Source organism: Chenopodium album, chromosome 10 (genome assembly GCF_948465745.1).
Source record: "Chenopodium album chromosome 10, dcCheAlbu1.1, whole genome shotgun sequence".
In the NCBI taxonomy this organism is placed as follows: domain Eukaryota; kingdom Viridiplantae; phylum Streptophyta; class Magnoliopsida; order Caryophyllales; family Amaranthaceae; genus Chenopodium; species Chenopodium album.
The window spans coordinates 13670692-13685099 of NC_137843.1; the positions used below are offsets into that span (position 1 = coordinate 13670692).

The 14408-nt window shown below is 36.1% G+C and overlaps 2 protein-coding genes across 2 annotated transcripts; one reads left to right on the plus strand and one right to left on the minus strand.

Moving 5' to 3' along the window:
• The first annotated feature begins 2355 nt into the window (after window positions 1-2355).
• Window positions 2356-4437, plus strand: LOC145563612 (F-box/FBD/LRR-repeat protein At1g13570-like). Its single transcript, XM_081624055.1, has 3 exons — window positions 2356-3198; window positions 3290-3439; window positions 3861-4437. Exons 1-3 carry the CDS (start codon window positions 2356-2358, stop codon window positions 4200-4202), a joined length of 1335 nt encoding a protein of 444 aa, XP_081480181.1. The 3' UTR covers window positions 4203-4437.
• A 5907-nt stretch (window positions 4438-10344) lies between these two features.
• Window positions 10345-11574, minus strand: LOC145564877 (F-box/FBD/LRR-repeat protein At1g13570-like). Its single transcript, XM_081625044.1, has 3 exons — window positions 10723-11574; window positions 10479-10637; window positions 10345-10392 (listed from the first exon to the last, which is right to left on the minus strand). Exons 1-3 carry the CDS (start codon window positions 11572-11574, stop codon window positions 10345-10347), a joined length of 1059 nt encoding a protein of 352 aa, XP_081481170.1.
• Between the last annotated feature and the right edge of the window lie 2834 nt (window positions 11575-14408).

The window sequence follows — 14408 nt, forward strand, 5'->3', positions numbered from 1 at the left end:
GATCTCTTTCCGGTGGTTCTAGTGTTACTTGGTGTAATAATCGCTCTTTATTTGAATATTGCAAAAAATAACATGGGTAGTAATTAAAATTGGACTGCCATTTTGCATACGAATTTTTCCTTCTGTTCTTTTGCAGGATCTAGTGTTACTTGGTGTAATAATCGCTCTTTATTTGAATATTGCAAAAAATAATGGGGGTAGTAATTAAAATTGGATTGCCATTTTTGCATATGAATTTTTCCTTTGTCCCTAGTCCATTCTCCCTGTCCGCCATTTGCTTTTTTACAGCCTTTTATTCACATTTAAAACATAAACATCCCTAATTTTATATGCATAAAATTTTGAAATTGAAATAATAAGGCAAAATCTCATATCTTCACTAGGGTAGGATTTACTATTGTAGGTTCTCGACGACGCAAGACATTGGGGCTCGTGCTGCAGCTCATATCTTCACTAGAGTAGGATTTGCTATAGCTAGAGGAGTGGGGGCCCAGATTGTAGCTCGACTTCCCACTAATTTATTGTAGGTTGTATGACTTTTGTTTTTGAGATATAATAATAATAATAATAATAATAATAATAATAATAATAATAATAATAATTGATGGGTTAATTTTAAAGTTGTCATCATTGAAACGATTAATAGAATAAGGGAAAGTTTTAAGGGAGTAATAAGGTTAGACTGGTAAAAAAGATTAAGGGCTTGTTCATATTTACTTAATTTCAGTTCAGTTCAGCTCCAATCAGTTCAGTTCAGTTCAGTTCCAATCAGTTCAGTTCAGCTCTTAATTTCCCTCTCACATAAAATATTCATTTCAGCTCAATTCAGTTCAGTTCAGTTCCAATCAGTTTAGTTCAGTTCAGCTCCAATCAGTTCAGTTCAGTTCAGTTCAGCTCAGCTCAGCTCAGCTCAGCTCAGTTCAGTAAATATGAACAGGCCCTAAGGCCCTGTTTGATTTGATGTAAAAGGTTTTCATAGAAAATGAATTTTCATTTTTTCTTATTTTCTTTTGTTTGGTTTGTTAAGGAGTGGAAAACAATTTTCAAGGGTGAAAATTTCATCCTTAATGATGGAAAACATTTTCCTTCCAAAAACAAGGAAAGCTACATTTTCCTATTTCCTCCTTACCTCTTTTTTTACTTCCCTCTCATTCATCCTTACATTTCCACTCCTATTTTTTATTTTTCTTGTATGTAACCAAACAAAGGAAAACTAATTTGCAATTGTGTTTTTCCTTGAAAATATGTTTTCCATAAAAACTAATTTTCCAATGAAAATGTTTTACATTAAACCAAACGGGCCTAAATGTAAAGGAAAATTCAAGTGAGAAATACACCACTTGACCACCACACTATTGCAGGCTTTGCAGCACTCTTTATTGACTCATTTCTCTCTCCTTCCCGCCAATTCTTCTGCATTTCTCCAGGTAATTTCTTTTCCCAATTTTTAACAATTTCCTCTAATTTTCTTATTATTTTATTAAATCATTCTTCATATGTTTTAGTAGTTTGTCAATGATCTTCGTTCAATTTGCCTATTTATGCATATGATCATTCCGATTTCTTTTAATTTTTAGTTTAATGAAGTTATTTTTTGGTAAATTTCTGGGTAAATATGGTGAATTACGAAGGAAATGTGAGCTCATTTCGATCATATGCATCGATTTTTGCTTTTTAGGGTTTAAGTTTTGATTTCTGTTTTACAAATTAGTTGTTGATGGAAATAAGCAATTTTCCTTTTGTTAGGGATTTTGGTACTGTTATAATTTTGATTAATTAACATTTTATGATTGAAGATTTCTATTAAGTAAGGTCTAAGATGTTGCTGTAAACTTAATTAGTAAGTTTAAATAAAGCAATCATCAGAATTTTGTTAAGATGTGATGAGTTGTCTGGATATTCAATTTAATCTAGTTGTGGGTAGGTGTTCTTCGAATAATCTTGATTGCGATTCGTGACCACGGATTTTGATATTAATATGCCAGTGTTGATTTATGACTTAGCTCTATGAATCATATGGATGTAGGTGTTCTTTGAATAATCTTGCTTGTGATTTGTGACCACGGATTTTGATATTAATATGCCAGTGTTGATTTATGACTTAGCTTTATGAATCATATGGGTGTAGGTGTGCTTCGAATAATCTTGCTTGCGATTTGTGACCTCGGATTTTGATATTGATATGCCAGTGTTGATTTATGCCTTGGCACTATGAAGTATGAATCATATGAGTGTATGTTCTGTTCCGATTTACACTATTCCAATTTCCTGTAGTATGAATTGAACTATTAAACTATGGTTGTTTTCTCTGATTAAGTCCTGTAGTTGATTTTGAATGTTCAAATCTAGTAGGTAATGGACCATACCAGAATTAAGATCAAAAGAAGCAATAATGACACTGAAGCTGATATAATTAGTGATTTGCCGAGGGATGTGATACATGAAATTTGGGAACGCTTGCCTCTCCGTGATGCTGCTAGAATGTGTATTCTTTCACATAAGTGGCAAGACATTTGGACTTCAACCCCCCATCTTACTTTCGATGTTCACTTTTTTACTAGTGTGCTCAAAGAGGAAGTACACGAGGCTCTTAAGTTTTGCAGTATTGTAAGCAAAATTCTCTTTCAACATGAAGGTCCCATTCACAAGTTTTCATTGTTTGTTCCTTCTTTAAATGCCTGTCCAGATGTTGATCAGTGGATTTCCCATCTTTCAAGAAATGGTCTTAGAGATTTTAGCCTTTGGAATGCATGCATGGCGCCTCTTAAGTTGAGCTCGCGTCTTTTCTCCTGTGGTGACCTGGAAAAATTGAAGCTTCACTTCTGCATATTCAGGTCTCCTCTTAATTTCGAAGGCTTCCCAAAGCTGACAAGCCTTGAGCTTGACAGAGTTGTTTTAAGATACAAGACTTTCAAAGATCTAATTGGCAGTTGCCCAGTACTACAAAAATTAGTTTTAACAAACTTTACTGGTTTGGAGCACATGAACATTGTTATAGATATTCCCAAACTCAGATACCTGACTATTGATTGGGTATTCGGGTCACTTGATGTGAAATTTTGTGAGAATCTTGTGTCAGCTTCGTTTGGTATTCAGAAACTGGTCGGTGTTCACAAGGGGTTCTTAGGTGATCTGGCTAAAGTTCTTGCAAATTCAAGTAAACTCGAAAGGCTATGTTTTAGAGGTCACTTTTGTAGGGTAAGTGGTGCTTGGATAGCTGATAAAAAATTAAATCCATGATTTACTTTATCCTTACTGATTAGATTTTTCGAATATGTTATGGCTGCAGGTTTTGATTAATGCAGGCAGCATTCGTAATACCTTTGATAAACTGAAATATCTGGAATTGTTATCACTTCATTTCGATTCTCTGGATGACTTCTCTTCTGTGATTAGCTGCATTCAGAGCTTTCCTAACATTGAAACACTTAAAATCACTGTAAGTAACTCATATCTATGGTGGGATCTCTGTCTCCACCTATGTAGTTCACTCTGTAACTCAAAATTGGTTGAAATTTATGTTTAAGTTTCCAATTTGGGTATAAAGTAGATGTATGAATGTATCCATGTTTTTGGTAAAAAGTGTTGTCACATGTCTATTACCCTTGTCGGAGTGTTCAGGTTCTGAGATGGATTTTTGAGAATTTGTGATAAATGAAGATTCATAGAACCATAGAATTGATTCACTCTTATGAATGTATCAACAAATAAGGCTAATACGTGAAGTTCTAGCTCTTTTACCATCGCAATTGTAGATTCTGGAATCTTAAAATTATGAATTTTTTTGTACTAAATTTATACGAAGTATTACTGAGTATAGTTGATAGTTCTAACATGTGAATTTCACAAAATACTTTTAGGTAATTTCAAGCACAAATCTTGCTGGAGGTTTAGTGGACTCCAAATTTGATTTCACATTACACCACCTCAGGTGTGCCAAAGTTGGAATTTTGAATGCTTTTACTACAGAGCTGAAGTTGATCGAGTTTTTACTTGCTTGCTCTCCTGTGCTTGAGCGATTATCTGTACATACACCCCTCCTCAAGAAGACTTCTCGGTCAAGGATGTTAATGCAATTAAATCGGTTTCGTAGAGCATCACGAATGGTGGAAGTCATTTGTCCAGAGAACACATTGCCAAAGAGATCTGTTCATGTTGCCATCTCACCTTCTACTTCAGATTCGTCTTCTGATTCTGCTTAAGAGACTAGTGACTGGTATTACTTAATTTACTTTCTTGTTTCGTAAGTAGCCAACACAGGAGTGAATGAATGATCCTTTGGTTGTTATACATAAGCCTTACAAGTATAGTTTATGGTTTGTGTCTCGTTGTTTCATTTCTTTTGCTTCTGGTTTCGCAGAAGAATTTGCTTCAATACATTACTCCCCTGATGTTATATTATCTGTAAATTAGGGTTTTGGAGGAATTGTCATTTAAGGGGAGCTTTTTGTAATTAATTGTTACATTGGCTAAATTTAGCTAGTATAGTACGAATGATTTTACTTTAAAATTTCATAACAGGTTTTTGTGGTGTTTTAAACAAGTCAGGGATTGTTGAAACGCATGATTCTGAAACAAATAATCTTCTGGTCATCCCCTCATATACTGATTGCCAATTTGCCAGTGTTTTGAGCCTGTCAATAGCACGGAAAATTGCCATTGCCAGGACATATTTCGAAGACTGGAATTGTTGGAGATGAGGCTAAGCATTGAAAAGAGGCTAACAGGGGAAGGAAATCATAGGAAAAGTAACAATGAGTGAAGAGCTCACTACATATTACATAATGTTATTGTTGCAATGCTTGAAACGTTACAGGACTTGTTGCCTGGTAACAAGTTATGTTGCAGGACTTGTTGCCTGGTAACAAGTTTATAGACAAGTAAGATAATATTTAGTTTTTTTCACATTATTTTTACCTATCTTATTAGTCTTAGACTAATCTAATATGAACTTATTAGCTTGTACTTTATATTCTTTGAACTTTTACATCCTTATCTTATCCTTCCTATCAACTTATACTTCAACTTATATTCTCTAAAATTATTATTATCTTATAGGACCTTATTTTCGTATTTGGTGTTTTATAATCTCCATACATGTACTCTATGATATAAAAGTTGGATAAAACAAGAATTGACCAAACTTTTACCATGATATCTCATGGCTCATTGACAAATTTAACTAGTATCTTACCCTGTACTATTTAAATATAGTATCCCATAGTAACAAGTACCAATCAAATACAGACACAATATTTTGAGACACTAAAAAAGGAATACACACAATATAGTTTAATAAGGTGCTAATACATAAATTTGAAAATAAGTAATTTTTTCACAAATTTCAAAAGGTTGTTCACATAGAGTTATTGGATGCCCATAGGCGATCCCAAAATGACATCCTGGTAGCACGTTTGCAGTCCAAAAGATTCTAAGTCACTGGCTAGAGCTTTAATACAAATACGGGGAGGATGGACTCATGGAGTATCTAAATTACGACATACCAAGGAGTAATAGTATTTTTCTCAGCATACAGTCGTGATTATTATCTCAGCATTTGGAGAAGCTCGAGGACATAGCATAGCCTCCAAGGAGAAATAGTATTTTACTTCAGATCCCATTTGAGAAGTGATCTCATTCAGCCCAATAGTCATTTCCTCCAGAACAGGAGACTGAGCTAGAATATATTGTATAAGCTGCAGCTCACTGCGCAACCCCAACATACCAAGGAGTTGCACTTTTCTGAGGCATTGAAAAATGTTAGAGCAATCAATCTGCACTGGCTGATCATCAGTCACTTCTGCAAATTGGGGAACCTAATTTTTCAAAATAGGCAATTTTATATGAGTTAGATTATGTTAGGAAAGATTAGGAGAATATTATTCATTGTTATCATATAAATTAGTTTCCTTAATTATAGCCTTAATTTACTCAAGATAATTCTTAGAATATCTTGTGATGTTATCTTAGGAAGCTATGTACTCTACATATATGATTTGAGATCAATGAGAACAACTCAAGCTTTGAGCCCTTACACTTTGACATGGATACTCTGAAGATGCGTTTTGCTATCGTTAATGGCCCACGGATTCAGCAATTAAAATCCTCCATTGCTCGCTGTGAGCAGTCCAAGACTATGTCCGTTGCTTCGTACTTTGGCAAATTGACTGCCTTATGGGAAGAATTGAACAACCACGAACCTATTATTGCTTGCTCTTGTTGTGATAAGTGTACTGCAGGTTCAGCGCACGAGAAGCGTCGGGATACGGCTCGCTTACATGAGTTTTTAATGGGGTTGTGTACTGACTTCTATGCTCAGACTCGCACAAACATTCTTTCTCAAGATCTGTTGCCTACTCTTGATAGGGCGTGTCAATTAGTCTCGCAGGACGAACGAATTCGTCTTTCCACTCCCGTTCCAGAGGAGAAGCCACCTGCTGCGGTGGGGTTCGCTCTCCGAACCAGCCAGGGAAAACCGAAGCCGGCAGCCTCCGAGGATAAACAAGACAAGTCCGGATTGCTCTGCTCCTATTGCAAGAAAACAGGACACCTTGTCTCTGGATGTTTCGAATTGAAAGGATTCCCGGAATGGTGGCCTAACCCCTCTAAGCGCGGCAAGGCTAGTGCTAGGGGACGTGGGCAGGCTCGAGCAAACGCTACCACTGCTGGGTCTGCGTCAAACAATGCTGAGGGTACTGGCAGCGCTTCACAAACATTCACCGCAGACCAATGGAAAGCAATTGCCGGATTTATTGGTAATACAAAGGTTCCCGATGGTCGATTGAATGGTGAGTTTGATAATGCTTTGTGGATTGTGGACACCGGTGCTTCTAGACACGTTACTTGTTGTGACAAGTGGCTATTTGATACTCATCTAGTTTCTAATTGCCCGTTGGTCTTCCAAATGGTAAAACCGTATAGGCCACAAAGGAAGGCTCGGTTCGATTGTCTTCAAAAATTGTCCTCACACATGTGTTATTTGTTCCTGATTTACGTTGCAATTTAATTTCGGTATCACAATTAATTGATGACACAAATTACACTGTCCAATTTAATTCTAATATGTGTGCTATACAGGACCAGTCGAGGGAGCTGATTGGAACGAGTGTTAGGCGAGATGGACTGTTTTATTTCGAAGGAAGAGCATCGGTACAACATGTGGCTACGTCGGAGTCGTCTGCTTTGTTAGAACTGTGGCACAACTGTATGGGTCACCCTTCGAAAAAAGTTGTTAAGCTTCTCACTCCTCTTTATAATTGTAAGGGTAGTTTAAATAAAGCATGTGAAGTGTGTTTTCGTGCTAAACACCCTAGAAATAGTTTTTCACTAAGTGAAAATAAAACTACTAGAATTTTTGAAAAAATACATTGTGATTTGTGGGGTTCTTATAGACATGCATCGTCTTGTGGTGCTCGTTATTTTTTGACAATAGTGGATGATTTCTCTCGTGCGGTTTGGATATATTTGCTTGTTGATAAAATTGAGGTGTTTCGTATGTTTATGTCATTCGTAGCAATGGTTGATAGACAATTCTCTCAAACAATTAAAATCGTTCAAAGTGATAATGGTACTGAATTTAATTGTTTGCGTGTTTTTTTCAAGCCAACCGGCATATTATTTCAAACCTCATGTGTTGGCACTCCGCAACAAAATGGTAGAGTTGAGAGAAAACATAAACACATTCTCAATGTAGGGAGAGCTTTGCGATTTCAGGCTAATTTGCCGATTTATTTTTGGGGAGAGAGTGTTTTAGCTGCTGCCCATTTAATTAATCGCACCCCCTCTCCTCTTTTGCAAAATAAAACCCCCTATGAAATTTTGTTTGGTACTTCTCCCTCTTACACTACTATCCGTACCTTTGGGTGTCTTTGTTTTGCACATAATAAAAAAACTAATGGAGACAAATTTGCAAGTCGGAGTCGCAAATGTGTATTTGTGGGGTATCCTTTTGGGAAGAAAGGTTGGAATTTATTTGATCTTGACTCGAAAGAATTTTTCGTATCACGGGATGTAAAATTTTTTGAAGATGTTTTTCCGTTTCATGATCCGGTTTCTTCCAATATTGTCCCTGAAAATATAGTGCCGATACACAAAAATGTGGACTTTGACTTTGTTGATGTGACCTTGGACGATAATTTTGGGTTGGAGTATAGTGTGGGCAATGATTTTTTCCAGCAGCATAGTGACCAACGCACACAGCAGCAAGGGGCAGAGGAGACCACAGGTAGCCCGCGGCTCGACCCTGTAGGCCGCAAGGAGGGTGCGGAGCCCGCTGCCAGCTCCTACAGCCAGGCAGAGGAGTACGCAACCGACCCGCGGCAGGCACCTGTAGGCTGCGGGGAGGGTGCAGCCCCTAATGCCGAGCAGGCAGTCGCAACACAGCAGCTAGCAGACCCTAATCAGCCGCCCACAGCCACGGTTCAGCATCCCCTTGAAGATTTAGGCCGGGGTATGAGACAAAAATTCCCCAATGTCAAACACCGAGACTTTGTTACGCATACGGTTATCACAAACATTCCATCTCCATCTCTCTCTCCTAACACTCCGTCTCCAAAGCATCCCTCAGGTACTCCTTATCCTATAGTGCATTATATTAATTGTGACAGTTTTTCTCCATATTACCGAAATTTTATTGCAGCTATTACTTCTGGCAAAGAGCCAAGGTCTTTTAAGGAGGCTATGAAAGATGCAGGTTGGAGAACATCAATGCAAAATGAAATTCAGGCTCTTGAAAAAAATGGCACATGGACAATGGAGAATCTTCCACCTGGCAAACGAGCTTTAGGGAGTCAATGGGTGTACAAGACCAAATATAATTCTGATGGAAGTATTGAACGTTTGAAATCCAGATTGGTCGTCTTTGGCAATCATCAAAAGGAGGGCATTGACTACACCGAAACATTTGCACCTGTGGCTAAAATGGTCGATGTTCGTGCTTTTCTTGCTATTGCAGCTTCTAAAAATTGGGAGCTTCATCAGATGGACGTTCACAATGCTTTCCTCCATGGTGATCTTGAAGAGGAGGTCTACATGAAACTCCCTCCGGGTTTTGAGTCATCACACCCTAATAAGGTATGTCACCTTAGAAAATCCCTATATGGCCTAAAACAGGCTCCTCGATGCTGGTTTGCCAAACTTACTTCTGCATTGAAGGCATATGGTTTCTTTCAGTCATACTCAGATTATTCTTTGTTTACTTACACCAATTGTCGCACACAAATTAATGTGCTTGTGTATGTTGATGATTTAATTATTTCTGGGAATAATTCCGCTGCTCTAAGGGCATTCAAGGCATATCTCAGTGACTGTTTTCATATGAAAGATCTTGGTACTCTGAAATACTTTTTGGGCATAGAGGTTGCCCGTAGTTCTTCTGGTTTATTTTTGTGTCAGAGAAAATATACTCTTGACATTATTTCAGAGGCAGGATTATTAGGTTCTAAGCCCGCCGACTTTCCTATGGTACAAAACCACAAGCTTGGTCTAGCTAGTGGTCCCGTACTTTCTGATCTTGAATCTTATCGCAGACTTGTCGGCAGGTTGATCTACCTTGCAGTCACTAGGCCGTATTTAGCTTATTCGATCCATATTTTATCTCAGTTCATGCAGGAACCAAGAAAAGAACACGGGGAAGCAGCTCTACGAGTTGTTAGGTATCTCAAAGGTACTCCGGGTCAAGGGATTTTGTTACGATCTGACAGTGAACTCACTCTGCAGGGTTGGTGTGATTCAGACTGGGCTGCATGCCCCTTAACCCGAAAATCTTTGACAGGATGGCTAGTGTTTCTAGGCCTCTCACCTATCTCTTGGAAGACTAAAAAGCAACCAACTGTTGCTACTAGTTCGGCAGATGTAGAGTATCGTTCCATGTATTCCATCACTTGTGAATTAAAGTGGTTGAAGGGTCTTCTTTCGAGCTTGGGTGTCCATCATCCCAAAGCTATTCAATTGTTCTGCGATAGTCAGTCTGCTTTGCACATTGCAAAAAACCCGGTGTTTCACGGACGAACAAAGCATATTGAAGTTGACTGTCACTTTGTTCGAGATGCTATTATAGACGGGCTCATTGATCCCTCCTATTTTCCTACTCATGTCCAATTGGCCGATATCTTCACCAAAGCATTGGGCAAATCTCAATTTGAACATCTTCTTCCCAAGTTGGGCGTCTTCACTCCACCCGCTCCAACTTGAGGGGGGGTGTTAGGAAAGATTAGGAGAATATTATTCATTGTTATCATATAAATTAGTTTCCTTAATTATAGCCTTAATTTACTCAAGATAATTCTTAGAATATCTTGTGATGTTATCTTAGGAAGCTATGTACTCTACATATATGATTTGAGATCAATGAGAACAACTCAAGCTTTGAGCCCTTACACTTTGACAGATTAACTTGAAAAGACAGAATAAAGTATGCTAATGAGTTAGATTAACTTGAAAAGACAAGTATAGAAATTAGGTTGCTGGAACAAACTTACTTGAATGGATAGTTTCTCCAACCGTGGGGAGCTAGCAAGCAAGCAAAGAACAAAAGACATGTGGGCTTGCTCATACAGTCGTACATATGCCAAAATCAAAGTTCGTAACCGTCCCAATCCTTTTGGAAATTTTTTTGGGGGTTTATAGTGATAGGTTGACTGCAATTAGCAAATCCAAAAATCAACAAAACTGAATGAGCGACTTAGCTGCTATAAGTTGAAACATCAAATACAGTTTACTTACCAGCCAAAAACTGTCGTTTAGAACGAGAACCTCAACGTTGGCCAAACAATCGAAAATATCATCCAGGCAGCAATAATTCCTCAACCAAATTTCCAGGACTACTGTGTTAATAACCCTAGTATCTTCCAAGAATAGACTATAAATGAAGCCCCTCACTCTCAAATTCCTAAGTTTTGGAGCATGAATTGTCAAATCCATCTCTTCATTAATCACTAGATGGAGGGTCTTAAGTTGTGGGCATCTTGATATAAGAGTTTCCAACACTTCATTATTTTTAGAGGAGTCACGAAAATAGTAGCCTCCCAATTTAAGATAAACAAGGCATGGAAAGCCCGTAAAAGTTGGTGGAATATAGAGGAGTTTGCATCCGGTAATAGTCAAATGTGTTAAGCTCGAACAAGTGAACAAACATGTAGGCAAATTCATTTGAAAACCCAAAAAATAATCAAGAGTGAGTTCTTTGAGATCACTAGCACAAACATATCTTACCCACGTGTATATTTCTCCTACGAACCAAAAGGGAATATAAAGCACAAACTTAGTTATCGGTCCATCATGACTAAGAAGTATGTTGTTGACAGCAGTTGAGTATGTCAATGAAATGTCAGTTCGATCATTAAATTCATTCCTTCCCTTTATGATGGTTGTAATGAATGACTCACCAATTGTAAGCTGTGGTATTGAAGTCCATTTAAACCTCCAATTTCGCGACAGCACACTTGTCTTAACAGCTTCTTCTAGTGGTAAACATTCTAGGATTTTATGTGTCAAATCTAGTGGCAAGTTGCTGATTCGATCAGCTTCTTCCATTCCACAGCTTCGCTTGTTTATAGCAGCTCCAATGGCAAACATACGTACTATCAACTACTATAAGAAATGATTGACAATAAAGATTAGCAATGAGAACTCAACAGGAGGATGAGGAAGTGGGATGTGAATGTATTAATAATATTAGAGCTGTACAAACTTGGAGGTGGGAAAACAGGATTTAATTTCAAGTGAAGTCTTATTTTATTTTATGTTTATTTATTTTTTTGGAAAGAAAACGTTAGGCAGGCATTATACTAAGTCAATTCAAGTTCCGCCAAAGTTATTACAAATCTTTGGGGAACATTATTCTCAAAACTTATTCTCAAAACATACATATATTAGCTCATATCATCAACATCTCCTCAAATATAAATGGGTAATTTGAAGTGAAGTTGATAATTCATGTAGGGAATATTTTCAAATTTTATTAGTGTTAATGGTATTATCATTATATCCATAGAAACACAATTCCCATTGACTCATACTTGCCTTGAAAATGTGTGATCAAAGTTCAGTTCCTAAGCCTAAGTATAGTCAGATAGTCACATTGTTCCAACGACTTCGTTCTTGGCTAGTGGCTATACTTGGAAATTACAACATGGGCATGTTTAGCTCACCATAATTTTCCTTATCTTATTAAAACTTATTTTTTTAAATCAGGTCTCGGAAAAAATATACAAAGTTGGATCTTGTTAGATTCATAATAATGTACTCCCTCCGTCCCCTTCTGATAGTCCTTTATGGGCATTTTTCACGGGAATTAATAAACACAAATAAGATAGTAAAAGTACATTGGAAAAGTAAATTGACATTGGATGTACAAAAAAGTAGAGAGAGAAAGTAATAAAAGTATATGCAAAAACAAAATTTATATAGAAAATTTAAATTTGTACAAATATTGTTGCAAATTGGAGGGAATTTTGGTAAAAAAATTAATATTAATGGTTGTTGGAAAAAACAAATGGGGTGAACATTTTGGGACTAAAATTTGCCCGTAAGGGACCATCAAAAGGGAACGGAGGGAGTATAATTTATTAATATGTAATTATCATAATCTTTTCCCTACAAATTAAAACAACTTTAGCAATAAAAACGCACATAAACGATAAAACTTATAATTATTATTTTATGTACTACAAATAGAAACAACAAAAGAAAAATATTAAAATTGAAACTCATTAGAAAAAAAACAAATAAAAAACAGTCGTATGATTTTAGAAACATTGGCAATCAATCTCATAATCGTAGTTGAGTTCTTACATTACCAAATAATATTCGCGATCCAAAAATTTTAGAAAACAAGGGTGCTAAAAATAACAAATTGGCAATCAATCCATAATCATGGTTGAGTTCTTACATATAGGAATAGTGAAAACTGAAGAGAAATTGAGATATTGAAAAACAATGGAAGGAGATTAAATTATTTATAGGCAAAACCAAACTTGAAAAATAAATTTTGAAGGCTGAAAAGTTGTTTATGTAGCAATTGGTGGTATTTGAAGAAGGAGAACAAAAAGTATATGGAAAATGAAAATTTTATGAGCGGCCAACCACACAAAAAACGCGCTAAAAAAAATTTGGAAATATTAATTCCATAGTTGCATTAAGCACTTAAGCAGAAATTAGATCATGGCAAATGAACGCAACATTCATATACATCATAGTCTAGGACTACACACAAAATCCTAGAAAATCATTTGAAAAAACCAATTAAGAAACTAAACACTGTCATTACCGTAAAGCTAGCTCATTTTCCCCAACTCAATCAAACAAGTTGATACCAGCTTTAAATTAACACTATAATAAACAAAATTAACCATCAATTTTACAAATTTTAAGAGAAAAAAAAAAAAAAAAAAACAAAAACAAAAAAAAACCCCTTGAATTCTACCAACAAACAGTAATTAAAAGCAACACCAAATTATAAAATCACAAGAATCTCTTATCTTTCACTAGAAGAACAAAAGTTATAAATTAATATCAATAGTAGCTGTAAATGTGAGAGAACTTCTTAATAAAGTAAATCATCGTCACATGCATTAAGTTGGATAAAAAGGAAAAATAAACAATCACTCAAAATAAATAACCTAGAATAAAAATTAGTTCAATCTCCCATTAAAGCAATTGAAAGGGAAATTAAAAGTTTATGTCATACCCAGAGAAGTAGTGCTTGAAATCGGCAAAATCGAGCATGAGAGAGATGGAAATCGGTTGATAAACTTGTAGCAAATTAATAACGAGGTACAACCGACGAAATTAGCAACCAAGGCGAAGACAGAGAAGCACCAAATAAACTTCACCAAGACATTACTTGTTTGAGTAATGAATAATAAAGTGGGGGAGACTTGCTAGAACTTAGAAATGTAAATTGTGGAATGCACCTTTTATAGACTGAGTGAAAGAATTACGGAGTACAACGTTTATAAATACTTTTTTTAAAATAAAATTCGGGTGTATAATAATAATCGTGCATTTAAAAATCTATATCTATACTTAGTATTTAAAAACACAAACCATCATCCTCATGATGCCACATGTAAATTATATTTTTCCACCAGTGCCACATGTCATCTCATTTAATCTTTCTCATATTAAAAAAAAATACACTAGCTTTAATTCAATACATGAATGAATGTTTGATTCACTTTCCCCCAACTTAATATTTTCTACAATTACATTCAATTTTCACCCCTTATTCTTCTTTATAACTATTAATTTTCCAATAAAAAATATACGAGTATTATAAAATTAAAAATTATATTACATACCTATAAACAATCCGTGCATTATTGCACGGGCCAGAAGGCTAGTTGCTTTAAAATACTTTCTCCGTTCCTTATTGGTAATCCCTTATTGTCAATTATTAGTCCTAAAAT

Excerpts from the sequence above, each read along its gene's own strand:
- LOC145563612 (XM_081624055.1), top strand. The coding sequence starts at position 2,356 with ATGGACCATACCAGAATTAAGATCAAAAGAAGCAATAATGACACTGAA. Across the intron at positions 3,199-3,289 it reads TTAGAGGTCACTTTTGTAGG|GTTTTGATTAATGCAGGCAG; the intron begins GTAAGTGGTGCT and ends TTATGGCTGCAG. Across the intron at positions 3,440-3,860 it reads TTGAAACACTTAAAATCACT|GTAATTTCAAGCACAAATCT; the intron begins GTAAGTAACTCA and ends AAATACTTTTAG.
- LOC145564877 (XM_081625044.1), bottom strand. The coding sequence starts at position 11,574 with ATGTTTGCCATTGGAGCTGCTATAAACAAGCGAAGCTGTGGAATGGAA. Across the intron at positions 10,638-10,722 it reads TAAACGACAGTTTTTGGCTG|TCAACCTATCACTATAAACC; the intron begins GTAAGTAAACTG and ends TGCTAATTGCAG. Across the intron at positions 10,393-10,478 it reads TGGAGAAACTATCCATTCAA|TTAATCTGTCAAAGTGTAAG; the intron begins GTAAGTTTGTTC and ends TGTCTTTTCAAG.